At 43.1% G+C, this 25,943-nt stretch overlaps 1 protein-coding gene across 3 annotated transcripts in view; it reads left to right on the top strand.

The window, feature by feature from the left end:
* LOC106605988 (disintegrin and metalloproteinase domain-containing protein 22) overlaps positions 1–25,943 on the top strand; it is a 116,200-nt gene that overhangs the window by 47,722 nt on the left and 42,535 nt on the right. For all 3 annotated transcript variants that reach the window (XM_082975612.1, XM_045718976.2, XM_045718978.2), the window contains 3 exons: positions 3,692–3,758; positions 7,796–7,878; positions 21,691–21,754. In XM_082975612.1, the coding sequence (XP_082831738.1) occupies positions 3,692–3,758; positions 7,796–7,878; positions 21,691–21,754 (214 nt within the window). The remainder of the gene's footprint in view (positions 1–3,691; positions 3,759–7,795; positions 7,879–21,690; positions 21,755–25,943) is intronic.

Below are 25,943 nucleotides of genomic sequence, written 5' to 3'. Positions count from 1 at the left end.
TGTCTGGGTTGTCCTTCCTGTTGTCTAGTGTTTGGATGTCAAATCAAATCCAATTTTATTAGTCACATTCTTCATAAACAACAGGTGTAGACTAACAGTGAAATGCGGACTTCCCAACAATACAGAGAGAAATAATAGAACAATAATAACACAAAGAATAAATACACAATGAGTCATGATAACTTGGCTATCTACACTCTGGTACCAGTACTGAGTCATGATAACTTGGCTATATACACTGGGTACCAGTACTGAGTCATGATAACTTGGCTATATACACTGGGTACCAGTACTGAGTCATGATAACTTGGCTATATACACTGGGTACCAGTACTGAGTCATGATAACTTGGCTATATACACTGGGTACCAGTACTGAGTCATGATAACTTGGCTATATACACTGGGTACCAGAACTGAGTCATGATAACCTGGCTATATACACTGGGTACCAGTACTGAGTCATGATAACTTGGCTATATACACTGGGTACCAGTACTGAGTCATGATAACTTGGCTATATACACTGGGTACCAGTACTGAGTCATGATAACTTGGCTGTATACAGTGGGTACCAGTACTGAGTCATGATAACTTGGCTGTATACAGTGGGTACCAGTACTGAGTCATGATAACTTGGCTATATACACTGGGTACCAGTACTGAGTCATGATAACTTGGCTATATACACTGGGTACCAGTACTGAGTCATGATAACTTGGCTGTACACACTGGGTACCAGTACTGAGTCATGATAACTTGGCTATATACACTGGGTACCAGTACTGAATCATGATAACTTGGCTGTATACACTGGGTACCAGTACTGAGTCATGATAACTTGGCTATATGCACTGGGTACCAGTACTGGTCAGTGCATACTCTGAGTACGTGTCCTGGTAATCCGTCTGGCCCCATGGCCTTGTGAATGTTGACCTGTTTAAAGGTCTTACTTACATCGGCTACGTCAGGGAGCCCACTCATTTGTCTCTCTTGAGCCGTTCCTCTTCCGTGTCCCGGGGATTAGGGCCTGGTTTGAAATGAGCAGTACATCCACAGCTGCTGACCCGTTGAAGTAGAAATCTTCATCTAAATTGAGGTTAGTGATCACTGTTCTGATGTCCAGAAGATGTTTTCAGTTATAGGAAATGATGGTGGAAATATTATATACAAAAATGATGAACTAAAAAAAGTTAAGATCAGCGTAAAAAAACACAAAATAATTGGTCAGGAGCTGGTAAGATGGCAGCTATCCACTGCAGCGCTGTGTGTATAGCTCATATATCTCTGTCCCAGTTTGGGGCTGCAGTATGTAACCCAATGGGGAATCTTAGGCCCAGTTTTGCTGAGAAAGCATTCATAGACTGACTGGCCCTTGTGTATTCGTCTCTCTCTCTCTTTCTGTTTCTCTCTCTTTCTGTTTCTCTCTCTTTCTGTTTCTCTCTCTTTCTGTTTCTCTCTCTTCCTGTTTCTCTCTCTTTCTGTTTCTCTCTCTTTCTGTTTCTCTCTCTTTCTGTTTTTCTCTCTTCCTGTTTCTCTCTCTTTCTGTTTCTCTCTCTTCCTGTTTCTCTCTCTTTCTGTTTCTCTCTCTTTCTGTTTCTCTCTCTTCCTGTTTTTCTCTCTTCCTGTTTCTCTCTCTTTCTGTTTCTCTCTCTTTCTGTTTCTCTCTCTTTCTGTTTTTCTCTCTTTCTGTTTCTCTCTCTTTCTGTTTCTCTCTCTTTCTGTTTTTCTCTCTTTCTGTTTCTCTCTCTTTCTGTTTCTCTCTCTTTCTGTTTCTCTCTCTTCCTGTTTCTCTCTCTTTCTGTTTCTCTCTCTTTCTGTTTCTCTCTCTTCCTGTTTCTCTCTCTTTCTGTTTCTCTCTCTTTCTGTTTCTCTCTCTTCCTGTTTTTCTCTCTTCCTGTTTCTCTCTCTTTCTGTTTCTCTCTCTTCCTGTTTTTCTCTCTTCCTGTTTCTCTCTCTTCCTGTTTCTCTCTCTTTCTGTTTCTCTCTCTTTCTGTTTCTCTCTCTTTCTGTTTCTCTCTCTTCCTGTTTCTCTCTCTTTCTGTTTCTCTCTCTTTCTGTTTCTCTCTCTTTCTGTTTCTCTCTCTTCCTGTTTTTCTCTCTTCCTGTTTCTCTCTCTTCCTGTTTTTCTCTCTTTCTGTTTCTCTCTCTTTCTGTTTCTCTCTCTTTCTGTTTCTCTCTCTTTCTGTTTCTCTCTCTTCCTGTTTCTCTCTCTTTCTGTTTCTCTCTCTTTCTGTTTCTCTCTCTTCCTGTTTTTCTCTCTTCCTGTTTCTCTCTCTTCCTGTTTTTCTCTCTTTCTGTTTCTCTCTCTTTCTGTTTCTCTCTCTTTCTGTTTCTCTCTCTTCCTGTTTTTCTCTCTTTCTGTTTCTCTCTCTTTCTGTTTCTCTCTCTTTCTGTTTCTCTCTCTTCCTGTTTTTCTCTCTTTCTGTTTCTCTCTCTTTCTGTTTCTCTCTCTTCCTGTTTTTCTCTCTTCCTGTTTTTCTCTCTTTCTGTTTCTCTCTCTTTCTGTTTCTCTCTCTTTCTGTTTCTCTCTCTTTCTGTTTCTCTCTCTTCCTGTTTCTCTCTCTTCTGTTTCTCTCTCTTTCTGTTTCTCTCTCTTTCTGTTTCTCTCTCTTTCTGTTTCTCTCTCTTTCTGTTTCTCTCTCTTCCTGTTTCTCTCTCTTTCTGTTTTTCTCTCTTCCTGTTTCTCTCTCTTTCTGTTTCTCTCTCTTTCTGTTTCTCTCTCTTCCTGTTTTTCTCTCTTTCTGTTTCTCTCTCTTCCTGTTTCTCTCTCTTTCTGTTTCTCTCTTTCTGTTTCTCTCTCTTTCTGTTTCTCTCTCTTTCTGTTTCTCTCTCTTTCTGTTTTTCTCTCTTTCTGTTTCTCTCTCTTTCTGTTTCTCTCTCTTTCTGTTTCTCTCTCTTTCTGTTTCTCTCTCTTTCTGTTTCTCTCTCTCTTTCTGTTTTCTCTCTCTTCCTGTTTTTCTCTCTTTCTGTTTCTCTCTCTTTTTCGTTTCTCTCTCTTCCTGTTTTTCTCTCTTCCTGTTTTTCTCTCTTTCTGTTTCTCTCTCTTTCTGTTTCTCTCTCTTTCTGTTTTTCTCTCTTTCTGTTTCTCTCTCTTTCTGTTTCTCTCTCTTTCTGTTTCTCTCTTTCTGTTTCTCTCTCTTTCTGTTTTTCTCTCTTTCTGTTTCTCTCTCTTTCTCTGTTTCTCTCTCTTCTGTTCTCTCTCTTTCTGTTTTCTCTCTCTTTCTGTTTTTCTCTCTTTCTGTTTCTCTCTCTTTCTGTTTCTCTCTCTTCCTGTTTCTCTCTCTTCTGTTTTTCTCTCTTCCTGTTTCTCTCTCTTCCTGTTTCTCTCTCTTCCTGTTTCTTTTTTTTCTGATTCTCTTTCACCCTGTCCCTTTCTTTTGTGTGTGTGTGTGTGTGTGTGTGTGTGTGTGTGTGTGTGTGTGTGTGTGTGTGTGTGTGTGTGTGTGTGTGTGTGTGTGTGTGTGTGTGTGTGTGTGTGCGCGCGCACGCTGGAAGTAGTCCTCTATCAGTAGCAGCTGATAATTGGTGGTATGGATGCTCTGACGCTTAGAGACAATCCTGGAGATAACCAGAGAATACTGTCATTTCATTAACACTCTTCCATCCCTTTAACCGACACAGAGCTCTGAATTCATATCTGTAATTGTCTAACTTTTCTCCTCCTCTGTTTCCTCTTCTCTTCTCCCCAGTGATCTTCTGTCTTCAAAGTACGTGGAGAGGCATATTTCAGAAAATGGGAAGGCTGTCATCTTCAAAGTAAGAACCTGAGCCCCGTATGGAAATCATGTCTCTGAATTAGAATGTTGTTTCAGAAATGAGATGGTTTGATGAGAACCTGCTGATAGGGTGCACTACGGTGTTGTGTCATTAACTACCAATGGTTGATCCTTAAAACTCTTCATCTGGGATTAACAACATCCTCACAGCTCGCTGACCGTACTGTAGTCTGGACATCCACCTCTCTGTGCCACGGTAATCTCAGAGATTACCAGTGAGATTAGGATGGCCAGATCATAGCTAAACAGTTAAAAAGATTATTCAATTATTAGGGGAATAATAATCCACACTTTACAGATTATTATCTCTTCCTGTTATTACTAGGAGATACTTTATTAGCCATCAACAGTCTTTACAGTGGCCAACTATGTAATAATGTTTATAAACAGCTGAGAAGCAGCAAGGTAGAATAACATTATTTCTGATGGTAAGAAGCCAAGAACAGATTTGTTCTGTCAGACTTGTAACACCATGTAGATTAGACCTGTCATGTAACATCGACACCGTGTAGATTAGACCTGTCATGTAACATCGACACCATGTAGATTAGACCTGTCATGTAACATTGACACCATGTAGATTAGACCTGTCATGTAACATTGACACCATGTAGATTAGACCTGTCATGTAACGTCGACACCATGTAGATTAGACCTGTCATGTAACATCGACACCATGTAGATTAGACCTGTCATGTAACATTGACACCATGTAGATTAGACCTGTCATGTAACATCGACATCATGTAGATTAGACCTGTCATGTAACATCGACACCATGTAGATTAGACCTGTCATGTAACATTGACACCATGTAGATTAGACCTGTCATGTAACGTCGACACCATGTAGATTAGACCTGTCATGTAACATCGACACCATGTAGATTAGACCTGTCATGTAACATCGACACCATGTAGATTAGACCTGTCATGTAACATTGACACCATGTAGATTAGACCATTCCTGAACCAACACCCCCCTACTAGCTCTGACTTTGCTGATAGCTACTTTCAGGAAGAATGTACTTACTATGACTGAGATGTGTGGTTGTTCCACCTAGCTATCTGAAGATGGATGCACTAAGTAGCTCTGGATAAGAGTGTCTGCTAAATGACTACAATGTAAAAAAAAATTACAACAGCCCTGCTTCCCTAGCACTCTCTCTCTGTCTCTCTCTCTCTTGTCTCTCTCTGTCTCTGTCTCTCTTTTGTCTCTCTCTTTTGTCTCTCTTTCTCTCTCTCCCTCCTTCTCTCACTGACACACACAATCTCTCTCTCTCTCACACACACACACACACACACACACACACACACACACACACACACACACACACACACACACACACACACACACACACACACACACACACACACACACACACACACACACACACACACACACACACACACAGACTCAGAGGGCAGTGTGTCCTACTTGTGTAAGTAGTGTTTGTCTGACCCTCTTATTGTCTTGCTGTTGTTCTCGGAGTCCAGATTATTTGATTAATCGCTCTTATCTGGTCCATCTGAGATCACTGTTCAGACAGATTTAGCTCCTCTCTCTCACACACACACACACACACACACACACACACACACACACACACACACACACACACACACACACACACACACACACACACACACACACACACACACACACACACACACACACACACAAACAATGCAGTTTGCTATGTGTTTCTTGCCTTTATGAGAACTGGAGCAAAAGGTTCAGAGGAGGGGAGGAAGAGAGGTGCTGGATAGTAGAGCACAGCCCTGCTTATAAATAGCTGTCTCTTCCTATCTTCCTCTCTCTCTCTTTCTCTCTCTCTCTTCCTCTTGTTCTTCCCCTCTCTCACTCTCTCTCTAACTGTCTCTGACTCTCTCAAGCTCTTTCCCTCACACTCTCTCTCCCTTTCCCTTTCTCTCTCTCTCTCTCTGACTCTCTCCCTCTCCCCCATTGACTGAGAGTGATATCACAGGAGTACTTCCTCCCCAGAGAAGAAGTAGAAAGGAGAGGGGAACTCAAATGACAACAGAAGTAACAGTCCTCTCATCCATAGATAGTGATATAGATAGACAGGCTTTGATAGTCAGTGTCTCCCTCCACATTCCTCACTCCCTCTCTTTCCATCTCTTTCTCTCTCTCCCTCCTTCCTGAGAGAGTTGTGGTAGAGAGTGAGTGTTGTGGTAGAGAGAGAGGGAGTCATGGTATGCAGCGGGGCAGTGCAGAGCTGCCTCCCTGTGTTCGGCCCAGGGGAGGGTGTAGTGCAGGAATTGATCCAGTGATAAAAGCTGTTTTCCCTATGAAAGGCCGGCTTCCTGTCTAATGGCAGTTAGACCAGGAGAAATAGACCAGGAAGAGACAGCACTTAGACATCATACAAATCTATATGAATAAATATGGCTTTATGTACCACACGCACAGGCAGCCTAACGCAGCAGAATGGGCCTAAGCACTCTGTGGTTTAAAAAAGCCTGAGAGATGGAGAGAGAGACATCGAGGGGGAGGGAGAGAGACACATCGAGGGGGAGGGAGAGAGAGACATCGAGGGGGAGGGGGAGAGAGAGACATCGAGGGGGAGGGGGAGAGAGACATCGAGAGGGAGGGGGAGAGAGACATTGAGGGGCAGGGAGGGAGAGAGAGACATCGAGAGGGAGGGGGAGAGAGACATCGAGGGGGAGGGAGAGAGAGACATCGAGGGGGAGGGGGAGAGAGACATCGAGGGGGAGGGAGAGAGAGACATCGAGGGGGAGGGGGAGAGAGACATCGAGGGGGAGGGAGAGAGAGACATCGAGGGGGAGGGGGAGAGAGACATGGAGGGGGAGAGAGACATCGAGGGGGAGGGAGAGAGAGACATCGAGAGGGAGGGGGAGAGAGAGACATCGAGGGGGAGGGGGAGAGAGACATCGAGAGGGAGGGGGAGAGAGACATTGAGGGGGAGGGAGGGAGAGAGAGACATCGAGAGGGAGGGGGAGAGAGACATCGAGGGGGAGGGACAGAGAGACATCGAGGGGGAGGGGGAGAGAGACATCGAGGGGGAGGGGGAGAGAGAGGGGGAGGGAGAGAGACATCGAGGGGGAGGGGGAGAGAGAGACATCGAGGGGGAGGGGGAGAGAGACATCGAGGGGGAGGGGGAGAGAGGGGGGGAGAGAGAGACATCGAGGGGGAGGGAGAGAGAGACATCGAGGGGGAGGGGGAGAGAGACATCGAGGGGGAGGGGGAGAGAGACATCGAGGGGGAGGGAGAGAGAGACATCGAGGGGGAGGGAGAGAGAGACATCGAGGGGGAGGGGGAGAGAGACATCGAGGGGGTTGATCATTGCTGTGGCTTCCTGTCAGTAGATGATCTGATGAGAGAAACAAGAGGAAGGTTAAGATAGGATAGAGGGATGAGAGGAGGAGTAGTGAGGAGGAGAAGATCTCCCTCTCAGATCCTTAAATGTGTTCAAGGGATGCATCTGACCTAGTTGAGCCCCCAGAGCATTTCCCTGCACCTGAGATAACATCTGCAAATCTGTATACGCGACCAATAAACTTTGATTTGGGACACACACGTCCCTGTAGTCTTGATTCTGTCGAACATATTAGTATTCACAGACACCCCTTGGTCTGTGTGAGCATATACTCTGTGATAGATTACTTCAGTCTCGGGATCTAAGGGTGAATGCTCTGTGATTGATTGCTCTGGATTCATCTCCTTACGAAATGCTCAGTGATAGATTGCTCTTTCTTCAGAGTGTGCAGCAGTGTGTGTGTACAGTATGTAAAGTATGTGTATATGGTGTGGTCAGGACAATGACCCTGTCCATAAAGAAAACAGGCACTCGTGTTGATCTGTAAGGAGTAGATATGTGTTTAAATTGATGGTAGTAGCTCCACCTTTCAACACATTGCTGACATCTTTGGTTGTTTCTGGCCAGGAGGTTGGATTGGCTCTAAAGTTACTGACAGTTGTGTTAATCTCTCTCTCTCTCTCCTCTCTCTCTCTCTCTCTCTCTCTCTCTCTCAGGGAGGAGAACATTGTTATTACCAGGGGATAGTGCGGGACGTCCCTGAATCCTTCGTGGCCCTTTCCACCTGCCACGGCCTGCAGTGAGTATTCTGTCTGTGTGTGTGTGTGTTTTCCTCGGATCAGTATTTCCTTCCCCCTGTGTCCCAGTCTCAGGCCTAAATAGCAATTATCCCATTTAGACATTATGCCAGTATAATTATTGCAGACTAGCTGATCTCTCTCTCTCTGTGTATTGTGTGTGTGTGTTGTCCAGTCATGACACACAAAGGCCGCCACTCAGAGCCAGTTTCCTTTATGTTGTGTTGGTCCCACCTGGACCTGATCCCAAGGCTCTTACAGGGAGCTGAATTGAACACCAGGGAACACCATTTGGGTAGCTTCATGCTACCAACCACCTCAACATACACATACAGTCATACTTTATTTCTCTTTCTGTTCACACACAAACACATCTCTCTTCCTCTCTTTCTTCTCTGTCTCCATCCTCTCTCTCCGTCCTCTCTCTCCATCCTCTCTCTGTCTCTCTCTTTCTCTCTCCATCCTCTCTCTCCATCCTCTCTCTCTCTCTTCATCTTCTCTCTCTGTCTCTCCCTGTCTCTCTCTTTCTCTCTCTCTCCCTCCTCTCTCTCTCTTTTCATCTTCTCTCTCTATCCTCTCTCTCTGTCTCTCTCTCTCTCTGTCTCTCTCTTTCTCTCTCCATCCTCTCTCTCTCTCCTCTCTCTCTCTTCATCTTCTCTCTCTATCCTCTCTCTCTCTGTCTCTCTCTCTCTCTGTCTCTCTCTTTCTCTCTCCATCCTCTCTCTCTCCTCCCTGCAGCATTGTCCCGTGGGACGTCTCTGTTTCTCAGGCTGGTATTTTTAGTTGTTCTCTAAAGCAGTGCTTTCTCTGAGAGAGAGAGATGGGTCAGCTGGAGAAAGCCCTGCAGGGAGGTGTGTGTGTTGTATGTATGTTTATGTGTGTGACTGTATTGGGATATATCCAACAGTATTGGGCATCTCAAATGCAGAGGAAACACACACACACACTCAGAAGAAACACACACCTGCAGTGACACACACCTGTGTCAGTCAGAGAGACGCACCTCTTCTATATACATCTCTCAGCAAGATGAGAGAGAGAGATTCTCTTATGCTGAGTTAGGTCTTTGCCATAATGTACATCCTGCCTTGCCTTCACACACACACACCCTGTCGTGCTGCAATATAATATTAACCTCTATGGGCTAGGTGGGACGCTAGCGTGCCACCCGTGGTGCACTCCATCAACAGCAGGTGCATTTCAAGAGCGGCAAATTTGAATCCAAATAAATGTCAAAATTCAAATTTTTCAAACATACAACTATTTTACACCCTTTGAAAGATAAACATCTCCTTAATCTAACCACATTTTACGATTTCAAAAAGGTTTTACGGCGAAAGCATAAATTTAGAGTATGTTAGGACAGTACATTTACAAGAGTTGTGTGTAATGTTTTGTCAATTCAAAGACCGGGTCACCAAAACCATAAAACCAGCTAAAATGATGCACTAACCTTTTACAATCTCCATCAGATGACACTCCTAGGACATTATGTTAGACAATGCATGCATTTTTAGTTCTATCAAGTTCATATTTATATCCAAAAACAGCGTTTTACTATGGCATTGATGTTGAGGAAATCGTTTCCCTCCAATAACCGGCAGTCAAGTCAGCGTCACAAATTAAATAATTAAAATGAGAAAACATTGGTAAAATATTATATTGTCATTTAAAGAATTATAGATTTACATCTCTTGAACGCAATCAACTTGCCAGATTTAAAAATAACCTTACTGGGAAATCACACTTTGCAATAATCTGAGCACTGCGCCCAGAAAAATACGCGTTGCGATACAGACTAGACGTCATGTTGGGGAGATCTAAAATCGAAAATACTATGTAAATAATCCATTACCTTTGATTCTCTTCATCAGATGTCACTTCCAGGTATCACAGGTCCATAACGAATGTAGTTTTGTTCAAAAAAGCTCATCATTTATGTCCAAAAATCTCCGTCTTGTTAGCACATGATCTAAGCCAGCCGGACTTCTCGTCATGAACGAGGGGAAAAAATATATTTACGTTCGTTCAAACATGTCAAACGTTGTATAGCATAAATCATTAGGGCCTTTTTTAACCAGAACATGAATAATATTCAAGGTGGACGAATGCATACTCTTTTATAACGTATTGGAACGAGGGTACCCAACATGAACTCGCGCGCCAGGTGTCTAATGGGACATCATCGTTCCATGGCTCTTGTTCGGTCAGATCTCCCTCCAGAAGACTCAAAACACTTTGTAAAGGCTGGTGACATCTAGTGGAAGCAATAGGAAGTGCCAAAATATTCCTCAGCCCCTGTGTTTTTCAATGGGATAGGTTTAAAGGTAATACAACACATCAGGTATCCACTTCCTGTCAGAAAATGTCTCAGGGTTTTGCCTGCCAAATGAGTTCTGTTATACTCACAGACACCATTCAAACAGTTTTAGAAACTTTAGAGTGTTTTCTATCCATATATAATAAGTATATGCATATTCTAGTTACTGGGTAGGATTAGTAACCAGATTAAATCGGGTACATTTTTTTTATCCAGACGTGCAAATGCTGCCCCCTAGCCCTAACAGGTTAACAGCCGAAGTAGGATTGGGACTCAATTGAATGTACATGTCCCAGTGTATATCAGGCTCTAAACCATCCACAATGAGACTCAAAGAAAACTGTTCTTCTAAACCAGATACTCCCAAACTGGGGTACGCTATGCCGTCGGGGGTACGCCAAATAAAAGTGTGATTCACATTTAAATAAAAAAATGTCAAACAGTACATTTGTATTTTCCAACGGGGCTATACATTTGGGTGAGGTTTTTTTCTCGTCTGAGTAGCCTTGTTTCACTGACAAAAATAAAATGAAACCATCTAGTGTTCAGCGAAATAACAACAGAATGTTAAATGCAGGTAGCCTAGTCAAATAATTAACATCCAATCACATTAAGCGTTACTCTCTCGCAGAAAACCTTCACTCTTGCGCAGACATTTTGAAACAAAATATGACATTTTGAAAAATAAGCCATGGGAGTTTTTGGAGCGAGAATAAAGACGACTTTCGAGTAATAAGACATGTATAAAAGCAACAGACAGCATTAATAAGAAGGGCTAGAAATTCCACGTTTCAAGATTGCTTCGGTCACGTGGACTGTGTCATGACGTTGCCCTCTTTGGACACAGTGAGCACCATCCCCCTACCTCTGCACCATCTCTCTCTGTCTCCTACACCCAGGCTGCTGTGGTCAGAGAGGTTGTAAATTCCTGGAGGAGACTATCTCCACATGGCCACAGTATAGAGAGAGAGAGTTAGTTTTCGGACCTCACAGAACTGGAGGTCCGAACAATATTTATGTTCTGGAGAATGTATAAAAGATCGGTGAAGTATCCAGCTACGAACTGGTCCGTTTGGTACAATTTTGTGAAACTCATGAGAGACAATATGGCCACATTACCATAACGCTGTTTATACAATAGCCTCAGTTATGAGGCTTACATCTAATTGTTGTACAAAATGAATGAGTAAAGATGATACTATTTGTGAAATGACGGATGCTATGTAATGATGTTAATGTGAGAGAATTGTATTTCTGTTTAAAGTTTCACTAAGTCATTGGCACGCCCCCAGGAGCACAGACATGACATGGCGTCATGAGACAGCACTTTTCGATGTTCCGAATAAAACCCCCACCTGGGTTTTCTATCACCAGACCGAGCTTACCTCAATTACGAGATGGCTAAAGGTTGCAGACCAGCTTACCACGAGAGGGCCAAGGTTTGAGGAGAGACCATAAACCTGAGTATAAGCTAAGGTTTGAGTAGATGGCTGAATCTTTTAACCATACCACGTGGTTAAACTCTTAGACTATCGATACCGGAAGAATAAGAACAAGTCTTTGATATTAATTACTAGTCTGCAGCTAGGATTTCGGTATCATTGAGCGCGAAGACCGACAACCGCCGAAACATCTATTCTATAACGACATGAATGAATGTCACTCAGAACTATCCATTCTAACGACGACAGAGAGAGAGAGAGCGGACAAACTCTCCAACAGAAACAAACTTTTCAACAGAGATCCCGACGACACACTGAGCGTAAATATATATATTGATTGCAATTATTCCCGAATGAGTGAGCGTTCATGTGCAAAGGGTTAGCATTTCAATTGTTATAATTATCAAATCTGTAGTGCCTTCTCAGCTGACCCCCACTCCCCTAACAAGCCGCCATGCCGGTTTAGCCCACTAGGGCACATTCCTCTATCATTTCTTTGTAACCATATCTACTTTGTTTGTTTGTGTTATGCATTTCTGTGAATTACTTAGTAAATAAATTGATGTATGGATGACTCAAAGTGAAGACTGGGTTCGTGCAGATAACCAACAATTTACAACGTTTGGAATGAGACTAACGTGAGGTAAATAATAATTCATTAATATCTGAAAGTTATATTAGGAAAATTATAACTTTGTAATCTAAATATTTTCCTTGGTGCCCCGACTTCCTAGTTAACAGTTACATGATTAATCAGTTTAATCGCGTAATAATAATTACAGAGAGTTATTTGATAAATAAGTCTTCAGTTTTAATGATGCCAAAGACACGACAACTGGGATATGTTCCGGATAGCCTCAGACAACAACATTGATGCATATGTTGACTCGGTGAGCAAGTTTATTAGCAAGTGCATCGGTGATGTTGTACCCACTGTGACGATTAAAACCTTCAATAACCAGAAACTGTGGATTGATGGCAGCATTCGCGCAAAACTGAAAGCACGAACCACTACTTTTAATCATGGCATGGTGACTGGAAAAATGACCGAATACAAACAGTGTAGCTATTCCCTCCACAAGGCAATCAAACAAGCTAAGCGTCAGTAGAGAGACAAAGTAGAGTCGCAATTCAACGGCTCAAACACGAGACGTATGTGGCAGGGTCTACAGTCAATCACGGATTACAAAAATAAAACCAGCCCTGTCGCGGACACCGACGTCTTGCTACCAGACAAATTAAACAACTTCTTTGCTCACTTTGAGGACAATAACCTGTGGGCTCTCCTTCACTATGGCCAACGTGAGTAAAACATTTAAACGTGTTAACCCTCACAAGGCTGCCAGCCCAGACCCACTCCAATTGCTGGTTATCAAGGGGCAAAGTATTGACACGTTTTTTTGAATTGAGAGACTAGCTTAAAGTTTACTTTACTGACCATCATTTTCACTTGTCCGACCGCATGCATTATGAGTTTCTCACACCACTGGCCTATCTGGGTGATGTTTTTTCTCGCCTGAATGATCTGAATCTAGGATTACAGGGACTCTCCACAACTATATTCAATGTGCGGGACAAAATAGGCTATGATTAAGAAGTTGGAGCTCTTTTCTGTCTGCATTAACAAGGACAACACACAGGTCTTTCCATCATTGTATGATTTTTTGTGTGCAAATGAACTCAAACTTACGGACAATATCAAATGTGGTATAGCGAAGCACCTGAGTGAGTTGGGTGTGCAATTACGCAGGTACTTTCCCGAAACGGATTATACAAACAACTGGATTCGTTATCCCTTTCATGCCCTGCCTCCAGTCCACTTACCGATATCTGAACAAGACAGCCTCATCGAAATTGCAACAAGCGGTTCTGTGAAAATTGAATTTAATCAGAAGCCACTGCCAGATTTCTGGATTGGGCTACGCTCAGAGTTTCTTGCCTTGGCAAATCGCGCTTTTAAGACACTGATGCCCTTTGCAACCACGTACCTATGTGAGAGTGGATTCTCGGCCCACACTAGCATGAAAATTAAATACAGGCACAGACTGTGTGTGGAAAATTATTTAAGACTGATACTCTCTCCAATACAACCCAACATTGCAGAGTTATGTGCATCCTTTCAAGCACACCCTTCTCATTAACCTGTGGTGAGTTATTCACAATTTTTGATGAACAAATAAGGTTTTATATGTAGATGGCTAAATAAAGACCAAAATGATTGATTATTATTATACTATTATTTGTGCTCTGGTCCTATAAGAGCTCTTTGTCACTTCCCACAAGCCGGGTTGTGACAAAAACTCACACTCATTCTTATGTTTAATAAATGTATTGTATAGTGTGTGTGTGGCAGGCTTACAAGCTTGGCAAAAACAACATTTGAGAGTGAGCTGACACTGGTGCTAGAGGGGGTGCGTAGCTGGAGGTTCAATGTTTGAAGGGGTACGGGACTATAAAAAGTTTGGGAACCACTGTAATAAACCATCCACCATGAGACTCAGAGAAAACTGTTGTTCTTGTAGTACTTTATGGTAAAACAAAATGAAAAAGCACATTGTGACAGTGTGACCACTGTGTTACTGTTTACAGACAGACATTGTGACAGTGTGACCACTGTGTTACTGTTTCCAGACACACATTGTGACAGTGTGACCACTGTATTACTGTTTACAGTAATCCACCATCCTGATCCTCCATCCTGACCACCCTCTCTCTCCTAGCCTGATCCACCATTCTGACCGTTGCACTCTCATTGTGTGTAAGCTCGCGAGATCAGGATGGTGGATCAGACAGTCTGTCTTCTGTCCTGGCTGACATTTAGTCTTCCGTGTGTGTGTGTGTGTGTGTGTGTGTGTGTGTGTGTGTGTGTGTGTGTGTGTGTGTGTGTGTGTGTGTGTGTGTGTGTGTGTGTGTGTGTGTGTGTGTGTGTGGCGTGTGTGTGTGTGTGTGCGTGCGCATGTGTGCGTGCGTGTGTGTGTGTGTGCGTGCGCATGTGTGTGTGTGTGTGCGTGTGGGTGTGTGCGTGCGTGTACGGTCTGGCAGAGACAGTTGGTGCTGAAGGTGAACTCTGTATGTGGAGCATCATCCCAGCCTGGATGTGAGGTGTGTTTGTGTGATGTTGACCCTCATTCCTATAGTACACACTTTGACCTGAGCAATCTCCTAAAAAGCTTCTGATAACGTTAATTGATGATGTCCGCTTCACAGTCGCATGTCAGCCTGCATACACACACACACACACACACACACACACACACACACACACACACACACACACACACACACACACACACACACACACACACACACACACACACACACACACACACACACACCTCAGCCTAGTTTACAGGGACAAGGGAACCTTCACATATATGCTGGATGGGAAATTGTTTTATGAGTGTTTAAGATGATTGCTGCCCGTAATGACAGAGGACGTTTACCTATCCTTCCTGAGTGTGTGCGTGTGTGCGCGCGTAGTAACCCAGAGTAACCCACAGTAATACCGTATTGTAGATAGTGTTGAAGGCAGTGGAGAATACACTCTATATCGTATATCAATATCCAGTCATTGCAGATTGCACCATTTTATGGTCTATATTTGAACTGCCTGAACCAAGACAATATTATAGACTGTTTTCCTTGACGGAGAAAGGCCTAAAGGTGGTGGTTAAGGCTAGTGTTGGTTAGTAGTGTTGGTTAGAAGTGCTAGTTAGTGGTGTTGGTTAATTGTATTGGTTAATATTGTTGGTAGTGTTGGTTAGTAGTGTTAGTTAGTGAATGAAATGAATGAATTACATTTTATTTTCGTGTCAAATCGCCAATTGGTAACCCATCCCTTATGGGATTAATTGACACATAAACAAACATTACAATAATTTACTGTGGTAATTAAATGATAATACTTCTTCCGGTGTTCTCTGCATTACACATCGCATAAAGAGTGAAAAAAAAGTAAGGTAAAAATCAATACATAATAGTAAATAAGGTTATCCAAACAATAATGACATCCCTAGAGCAGTAAAATAATATACATACATACTGTACATACATACATACAAACATACATAACATACAGTTGAAGTCGGAAGTTTACATACACTTAGGTTGGAATCAGTAAAACTCGTTTTTCAACCACTCCACAAATTTCTTGTTAACAAACTATAGTTTTGGCAAGTCGGTTAGGACATCTACTTTGTGCGTGACACAGTAATTTTTCCAACAATGGTTTACAGACAAACTATGTCACTGTATCACAATTCCATTGGGTCAGAAGTTTACATACACTAAGTTGACTGTGCCTTTAAACAGCTTGGAAAATTCCAGAAAATGATGTCACGGCTTTAGAAGCTTCTGATAGACTAATTGACATAATTTGAGTCAATTGGAGGTGTACCTGTGGATGTATTTCAAGGCCTACCTTCAAACTCATTGTCTCTTTGTTTGACATTATGGAAAAATCAAAAGAAATCAGCCAAGACCTCAGAAAAAATAATTGTAGACCTCAACAAGTCTGGTTCATCCTTGGGAGCAATTTCCAAACGCATGAAGGTACCACGTTCATCTGTACAAACAATAATACGCAAGTAGAAATAGCATGGGACCACGCAGCCATCATACCGCTCAGGAAGGAGACGCATTCTGTCTCCTAGAGATGAATGTACTTTGGTGCGAAAAGTGCAAATCAATCCCAGAACAGTCCCAGAACAGTAAAGGACCTTGTGAAGATGCTGGAGGAAACAGGTACAAAAGTATCTATATGCACAGTAAAACGAGTCCTATATCGACATAACCTGAGAGGCTGCTCAGCAAGGAAGAAGCCACTGCTCCAAAACCGCCATAAAAAAGCCAGACTACGGTTTGCAACTGCACATAGAGACAAAGATCGTACTTTTTGGAGAAATGTCCTCTGGTCTGATGAAACAAAAATAGAACTGTTTGGCCATAATCACCATCGTTATGTTTGGAGGTGTAACGGATGTCGTATGAAGTGGACCAAGGCGCAGCGGGTTGAGTGCTCATTTTAACTTTTATTAAACACTTAACGAAATAAAACAAGAAAACGAACGAACGCACAGTATTGTAGGCTACACACACACAGCTATGCAAAAACAACTTCCCACAAACCACAAGTGAAAAAAGGGCTACCTAAGTATGACTCCCAATCAGCAACAATGATGTACAGCTGTTCCTGATTGAGAGCCATACCAGGCCAACAAAGAAATACACAACCTAGAAAATCATAGAAATTCAAAACCACAACAATACCCAAAACCCCCTACAACACAAAACAAACACACCCCTTTTACATAATAACATACCCAATAAACCCCGAAACACTCTAAACAAACGCCCCCTGCCACGTCCTGACCAAACTATAATAACAAATAACCCCTTTACTTGTCAGGACGTGACAGGAGGAAAAAGGGGGAAGCTTACAAGCTGAAGAACACCATCCCAACCGTGAAGCACTGGGATGGCAGCATTATGTTGTGGGGGTGCTTTGCTGCAGGAGGGACTGGTGCACTTCACAAAATAGATGGCCTCATGAGGAAGGAAAATGATGTGGATATATTGAAGCAACATCTCAAGACATCAGTCAGGAAGTTAAAGCTTGGTCGCAAATGGGTCTTCCAAATGGACATTGATCCCAAGCATACTTCCAAAGTTGTGGCAAAATGTCTTAAGGACAACAAAGTCAAGGTATTGGAGTGGCCATCACAAAGCCCTGACCTCAACCCTATAGAACATGTGTCACGGGTGTCGTAGGGATTGGACCAAAACGCAGCGGGAACGTGTAAGCTCATCTTCTTATTTTATTAAAGAAGGAAAACAAAAGAAACACGTATACAAAAACAACAAACGACACTAAACAGTCCTGTCAGGTGCACGAACACAAAACAGGAAACAACTATCCACAAAATCCCATAGAAAAACACCCCTCTTAAATAGGACCTTCAATTAGAAATACTCGAAACAAACACCCCCTGCTACGCCCTGACCAAACTACAATAACAAACAACCTCTTTTACTGGTCAGGACGTGACAACATGAAAAAGTGCGAGCAAGGAGGCCTACAAACCTGACTTAGTTCACCAGCTCTGTCAGGATGAATGGGCCAAAATTCACCCAACTTATTGTGGGAAGCTTGTGGAAGGCTACCCGACATGTTTGACCCAAGTTAAACAATTTAAAGGCAATGGTACCAAATACTAATTGAGTGTATGTAAACTTCTGAGCCACTGGGAATGTGATGAAAGAAATAAAAGCTCAAATAAATCATTCTCTCAACTATTATTCTGACATTTCACATTCTTAAAATAAAGTGGTGATCCTAACTGACCTAGACAGGGAATTTTTACTTGGATTAAATGTCAGGAATTGTGAAATGTATTTGGCTAAGGTGTATGTAAACTTCCGACTTCAACTGTATACAGATAAATAAATACAGAATATTTTTTTTTAAAGTTAGCAGAAGTCATTTGAACCCAGTCTGGCACGAAGAGAAGATTCATATGGGAGACAAGCATACAGTATAGACAATCTATATACACACACACCATTTACCACATAGAAGCTAAATATTTGTACAATTGAATTATAGGTAGCCCTTTTTCTTTTATTCTAGGCTTTATCTAAATATTCCACAAACGGAAATACACAATGGACAGAATACTATTTCACTTTCTCCTCAGCCACATAATGCCAAGGAATATGTGATGAGCTAGCATTTTTCGTGGTAGAAAGGGCAATAGAGGATAAAATGAGTTTCATTCTCTTTTTCTTCGAGGTCACAATAGTTACATAGTCTTTTCTCTTCCATTTCACCACAATACCGACCTGTTTCAATACGCAGAGGCAATATCCCCTATCTTACCTGTGCACATAGCGATCTCTTGCTTTTAGGTAGGTTATACATAATATTTCTCTCACACACCAATTCACCCTTAAAAAAAACAAAAGGTTCTCAATTTGGGTTTATGATTAATCTTGTGTTGTTAGTTAGTCGTGTTACTTACTAGTGGTAGTGTTGGTTAGTAGTATTAGTAGTGTTGGTTAGTAGTGTTGGTTAGTCGTTTTGGTTAGTAGTGTTGGTTACTAGTGTTACTAGTGTTGGTTAGTAGTGTTAGTAATGTTGGTTAGTAGTGTTAGTTACTAGTGGTAGTGTTGGTTTGTAGTGTTGGTTACTAGTGTTAGTAGTGTTGGTTAGAAGTGTTGGTTACTAGTGTTAGTAATGTTGGTTAGTAGTGTTAGTAGTGTTGGTTAGGAGTGTTGGTTAGTAGTGTTGGTTACTAGTGTTAGTAGTGTTGGTTAGAAGTGTTGGTTACTAGTGTTAGTAGTGTTGGTTAGTAGTGTTGGTTACTAGTGTTGGTTAGTAGTGTTAGTAGTGTTGGTTAGAAATGTTGGTTACTAGTGTTAGTAGTGTTGGTTACTAGTGTTGGTTACTAGCGTTAGTAGTGTTGGTTAGTAGTGTTGGTTAGTAGTGTTAGTAGTGTTGGTTACTAGTGTTAGTAGTGTTGGTTACTAGTGTTAGTAGTGTTGATTAGTAGTGTTGGTTACTAGTGTTAGTTGTGTTGTTTAGTAGTGTTGGTTACTAGTGTTAGTAGTGTTGGTTAGAAGTGTTGGTTACTAGTGTTAGTAGTGTTGATTAGTAGTGTTGGTTACTAGTGTTAGTAGTGTTGTTTAGTAGTGTTGGTTACTAGTGTTAGTAGTGTTGGTTAGTAGTGTTACTAGTGTTGGTTAGTAGTGTTAGTTACTAGTGGTAGTGTTGGTTTGTAGTGTTGATTAGTAGTGTTGGTTACTAGTGTTAGTAGTGTTGTTTAGTAGTGTTGGTTACTAGTGTTAGTAGTGTTGGTTAGAAGTGTTAGTAATGTTGGTTAGTAGTGTTAGTAGTGTTGGTTAGTAGTGTTGGTTAGTAGTGTTGGTTACTAGTGTTAGTAGTGTTGGTTAGAAGTGTTGGTTACTAGTGTTACTAGTGTTGGTTAGTAGTGTTGGTTAGTAGTGTTAGTAGTGTTGGTTAGAAATGTTGGTTACTAGTGTTAGTAGTGTTGGTTACTAGTGTTGGTTACTAGTGTTAGTAGTGTTGGTTAGTAGTGTTGGTTAGTAGTGTTAGTAGTGTTGGTTAGAAGTGTTGGTTACTAGTGTTAGTAGTGTTGGTTACTAGTGTTGGTTACTAGTGTTAGTAGTGTTGGTTAGTAGTGTTGGTTAGTAGTGTTAGTAGTGTTGGTTAGAAGTGTTGGTTAGAAGTGTTGGTTACTAGTGTTAGTAGTGTTGGTTAGTAGTGTTGGTTAGTAGTGTTAGTAGTGTTGGTTACTAGTGTTGGTTACTAGTGTTAGTAGTGTTGGTTAGTAGTGTTGGTTAGTAGTGTTGGTTACTAGTGTTGGTTACTAGTGTTAGTAGTGTTGGTTACTAGTGTTAGTAGTGTTGGTTACTAGTGTTAGTAGTGTTGTTTAGTAGTGTTGGTTACTAGTGTTAGTAGTGTTGATTAGTAGTGTTGGTTACTAGTGTTAGTAGTGTTGTTTAGTAGTGTTGGTTACTAGTGTTAGTAGTGTTGGTTAGTAGTGTTACTGGTGTTGGTTAGTAGTGTTAGTAGTGTTAGTTACAAGTGGTAGTGTTGGTTTGTAGTGTTGGTTAGAAGTGTTGGTCACTAGTGTTAGTAGTGTTGGTTGGAAGTGTTGGTTATTAGTGTTAGTAGTGTTGGTTAGTAGTGTTGGTTACTAGTGTTAGTAGTGTTGGTTAGTAATGTTGGTTAGTAGTAGTGTTAGTAGTGTTGGTTAGAAATGTTGGTTACTAGTGTTAGTAGTGTTGGTTACTAGTGTTGGGTACTAGTGTTAGTAGTGTTGGTTAGTAGTGTTAGTAGTGTTGGTTAGTGGTGTTGGTTACTAGTGTTAGTAGTGTTAGTTACTAGTGTTAGAAGTGTTGGTTAGTAGTGTTAGTAGTGTTGGTTAGTAGTGTTGGTTACTAGTGTTGGTTACTAGTGTTAGTAGTGTTGGTTACAAGTGTTAGTAGTGTTGGTTAGTAGTGTTGGTTACTAGTGTTAGTAGTGTTGGTTAGAAGTGTTGGTTACTAGTGTTAGTAGTGTTGTTTAGTGGTGTTGGGTACTAGTGTTAGTAGTGTTAGTTACTAGTGTTAGTAGTGTTGGTTAGTAGTGTTGGTTACTAGTGTTAGTAGTGTTGGTTAGTAGTGTTGGTTACTAGTGTTAGTAGTGTTGGTTAGTAGTGTTAGTAGTGTTAGTTACTAGTCTTAGTAGTGTTGGTTAGTAGTGTTGGTTACTAGTGTTAGTAGTGTTGGTTAGTAGTGTTGGTTAGTAGTGTTAGTAGTGTTGGTTACTAGTGTTGGCTAGTAGTGTTGGTTAGTAGTGTTAGTAATGTTAGTTATTAGTGTTGGTTAGTAGTGTTCTTTATTAATGTAAGTAGTGTTAGTTAGTAGTGTTAGTTATGGAGAGGAGGCTCATTTACAACAGACCTGCAGTGTTTTTATGTCCTGACATGTACCAGTATAAACATGTACCAGTATAAACATGTGCCAGTATAAACCATCCATAGACATGTACCAGTATAAACCATCCATAGACATGTACCAGTATAAACCATCCATAGACATGTACCAGTATAAACCATCCATAGACATGTACCAGTATAAACCATCCATAGACATGTACCATTATAAACCATCCATAGACATGTACCATTATAAACCATCCATATACATGTACCAGTATAAACCATCTATAAACCATCAATAGACATGTACCATTATAAACCATCCATAGACATGTACCAGTATAAACCATCCATAGACATGTACCATTATAAACCATCCATAGACATGTACCATTATAAACCATCAATAGACATGTACCATTATAAACCATGCATAGACATGTACCATTATAAACCATCCATAGACACCTATCCCTCTTAGTGCCATTACAGACACACACAGTCCTCATCAGTTACTGTAGAGAGGAGAGAGAGCGCTGGCATCCATCTTGTTTACGTCTGCAATGGCTGGCGGTCATATTGATCTCTCTTTTTCTCTCTCTCTGTCAGTGGGATGTTCTTTGATGGGAATCACACCTACATGATCGAGCCTGGAGGAAAGGACCGCGTCAGCGTGAGTACCTCGGCTAAGCCTGGCCTTGGCCATCCATTCACACATGCGCGAGCGCACGCACGCACGCACGTACGCACTCACACACACTGTGTAATAGTAGTCGTCTGGACTGAATGGGACTAGAAGCTCTTGCAGACCGGACCGTGAATGCAGATCACAAAGCAGACTACCCTTAAGTTACACATCCCATAATTAACATTGACTTCAGAGTAGAGAGATTATCCACTAGGACAGAGCAGAGTTGACCAGCCAGTTAGTTCATGAGGAATAGAGAGTGATATAATTAAGCAATAAGGCACAAGGGGGTGTGGTATATGGCCAATATACCACGGCTAAGGGATGTTCTTAGGCATGACGCATCGCGGAGTACAGCCTGGATGCAGCCCTTAGCCGTGGTATATTGTCCATAGACCACAAACCCCCGAGGTGCCTTATTGCTTTATAAACTGGTTATCAACGTAATTAGAGCAGTAAAAATAAATGTTTTGTCAGACCCATGGTCTGATATACCACGGCTGTCAGCCAATCAGCATTCAGGACTCTAACCACCCAGTTTATAATACAGTATATGGTTGTATTTATGAGGGAGAGCTGATGGTTTAAAGCAGCATCTGTCACCCTGAGAGAAAAGACCAAGCTCTGATTCTGATGTGTTGATGTGAGAGACACTATCTTCTGCGTGTGTGTTTAGGGTGGAGGTAATCAGGAAGGGAAGAAAGGTATATTCGTTTGTGTGCAGTGAGTGTGCAGTGTTTCCCCTAGGATTCTTTTCAGCAGTGGCGGAAATGGTAGGGGGATGAATTACTACTAGCGTTTGCGCAATGACATGCTAGCTGTTCCCATAGACATCCAGTCATTGAGCCAACGACTATCAATTTAAAAATGCATCTTGGCAGAAATATATACATAAATAATGTGTGTGCGTGCGTGTCTATGTGTGTGTGTGCGTGCGTGTGTGTGCGTGCATGTCTATGTGTGCGTGTGCATGTCTATGTGTGTGCGTGCGTGTCTATGTGTGTGCGTGCGTGCGTGTGTGTGTGTGTGCGTGCATGTCTATGTGTGTGCATGCGTGTCTATGTGTGTGCGTGCATGTCTATGTGTGTGCGTGCGTGCGCGTGTGCGTGCGTGTGTGTGTGTGTGCATGTCTATGTGTGCGTGTGCGTGTCTATGTGTGTGCGTGCGTGTCTATGTGTGTGCGTGCGTGCGTGTGTGTGTGTGCGTGCATGTCTATGTGTGTGTGTGTGTGCATGTGCGTGCGTGCGTGCGTGCGTGTCTGTCTGTCTGTCTGTCTGTCTGTCTGTGTGTGTGTGTGCGTGTCTGTATTTGTGTGTGTGTGTGTGCGTGTCTGTATTTGTGTGTGTGTGTGAGCGAGCACAAGTGCCCGTGCGGGTTTGTGTGTGTGTGTGTGTTTTTCAGGCATATAGAGCCGCCTTCTTAAAATGCATATCCATCTGACAGGTTTACCGCCTTATGGTGGAGAGAAGAGAGGAGAGGGGAGAGAGAGGAGAGGGGAGAGAGAGGAGAGGGGAGAGTGTAAAATGAGAAGAAGGATGTGAAATGAGTCAGGGAGAAGGAGGGAAGAATAGAGAAAAAGGGAGAGAGGAATGGACAAGTGGGAGTGAGGGAGAAAGGAATGGACAGAGACAGTGGGAGTGAGGGAGAGAGGAATGGACAGAGAGAGTGGGAGTGAGGGAGAGAGGAATGGACTGAGACAGTGGGAGAGAGGAATGGACAGAGACAGTGGGAGTGAGTGAGAGAGGAATGGACAGAGACAGTGGGAGTGAGAGAGAGAGGAATGGACAGAGACAGTGGGAGTGAGGGAGAGAGGAATGGACAGAGACCGTGGGAGTGAGGGAGAGAGGAATGGACAGAGACAGTGGGAGTGAGGGAGAGGAATGGACAGAGAGAGTGGGAGTGAGGGAGAGAGGAATGGACAGAGACAGTGGGAGTGAGGGAGAGAGGAATGGACAGTGGGAGTGAGGGAGAGGAATGGACAGATACAGTGGGAGTGAGGGAGAGGAATGGACAGAGACAGTGGGAGTGAGGGAGAGAGGAATGGACTGAGACAGTGAGAGAGAGGAATGGACAGAGACAGTGGGAGTGAGGGAGAGAGGAATGGACAGAGACAGTGGGAGTGAGGGAGAGAGGAATGGACTGATACAGTGGGAGAGAGGAATGGACAGAGACAGTGGGAGTGAGGGAGAGAGGAATGGACAGAGACAGTGGGAGTGAGGGAGAGGAATAGACAGAGACAGTGGGGGTGAGGGAGAGAGGAATGGACAGAGACTGGGAGTGAGGGAGAGGAATGGACAGAGACAGTGGGAGTGAGGGAGAGGAATGGACAGAGACAGTGGGAGTGAGAGAGAGAGGAATGGACAGAGACTGGGAGTGAGGGAGAGAGGAATGGACAGAGACAGTGGGAGTGAGGGAGAGAGGAATGGACAGAGACAGTGGGAGTGAGGGAGAGAGGAATGGACAGAGACTGGGAGTGAGGGAGAGAGGAATGGACAGAGACAGTGGGAGTGAGGGAGAGAGGAATGGACAGAGACAGTGGGAGTGAGGGAGAGAGGAATGGACTGAGACAGTGGGAGTGAGAGAGAGAGGAATGTACAGAGACAGTGGGAGTGAGGGAAAATGAGGGGGTGAGAGAGAAACAAAAATGAACAACACTGGGACCCTGTGGCTTTGTGACATCTGTTTTAGCAGCCTCCTTCATCCTTCCCTCCCTATCTTCCTCTCCTCCTCCACTCCTTCTCTCCCTCTGTCATTCCTCTGTAGTCTTCCTGGAGGGACGGAATAATTGAAGCAAGGGAGTGAGTGGGGGAACGAGGGAAAATTGCACTCCAAGATCTCTTAACTCAGAAAATCTCTGCAGCGCTCTGCTAGACACACACACAGTGTGGCATCTATAAGTTGTTAGCCGTTAGCATCCTGGCTCCAGGAAAAGGCCATGCTGTGCTGCTGTCAAGCCCAGTGTCGGCTGTCAGTTTCTGGGCTTAGAGCTGCTGATACGCCTGCCTTCTTGGGGCTACTCTCTCTCTCTCTCTCTCTGACAGTCTGCTTGGTGTGCAGTTCATTCTAAGAGGCTTGTCACACATACACACAGATGCCTGCTGGAAAGATCAAGTAGTGGCCTCCCTGCCCTGCATGCCAAGTTTGATACTCACACCCACAGACACACACACAGACACACACATACACACACACACACTCACCCACACACACACAGACACACACACACACACACTCACCCACACACACTCACCCACACCCACAGACACACACACACACACACACACACACACACACAACACACACAGACACACACACACACGCACACACACACACACACACACACACACACACACACACACACACACACACACACACACACACACACACACACACACACACACACACACACACTCACCCACACACACAGAAACACACACACACTCACCCATACACACTCACCCACACACACACCCACAGACACACACACACAAACACACACAGACACACACACACAAACACACACACACACACACACACACACACACACACACACACACACACACACACACACACACACACACTCACACACACACACACACACACACACACACACTCACCCACACACACAGAAACACACACACCTCACCCACACACACTCACCACACACACACCCACAGACACACACACACAAACACACACAGACACACACACACAAACACACACACAGAGAGCTGTACTTGCATCCTCTCTGCAGTGTTCTGTTTGTACACCCTCTATCAGCAGACTTTGCTTTTAAAGTTTATTTTTAGTGTTTTCCTTCACCCTGCTTCAGTGTGTGTGTGTGTGTGTGTGTGTGTGTGTGTGTGTGTGTGTGTGTGTGTGTGTGTGTGTGTGTGTGTGTGTGTGTGTGTGTGTGTCTCAGATGTTATCAGGCAGTAGTGTTAGGTAAACATGCCCCACTGTGTGCCTGTCTGTCAGCCAGTCTGTTTTAGAATAAAGTATTTACACAACTGTCAGTCAATCTAGTTTACAGAGCTCTTCACAAAATAATGGTAGACCCAGACACATCTAAAACCCAAGATGTGTTCACACAAACAGCAAGCGGAGCAAACAGGTTCCAAGCTGACGCCTGGCTGATCTGGTGATATGATCCGGTTGGATGTGACTTTTATAA

This window comes from Salmo salar, chromosome 05 (assembly GCF_965601325.2).
Source record: "Salmo salar chromosome 05, fSalSal1, whole genome shotgun sequence".
Lineage (NCBI taxonomy): Eukaryota > Metazoa > Chordata > Actinopteri > Salmoniformes > Salmonidae > Salmo > Salmo salar.
Note: the sequence above shows the minus strand (reverse complement) of the source record. Positions and strands in the feature narration are given on the sequence as shown.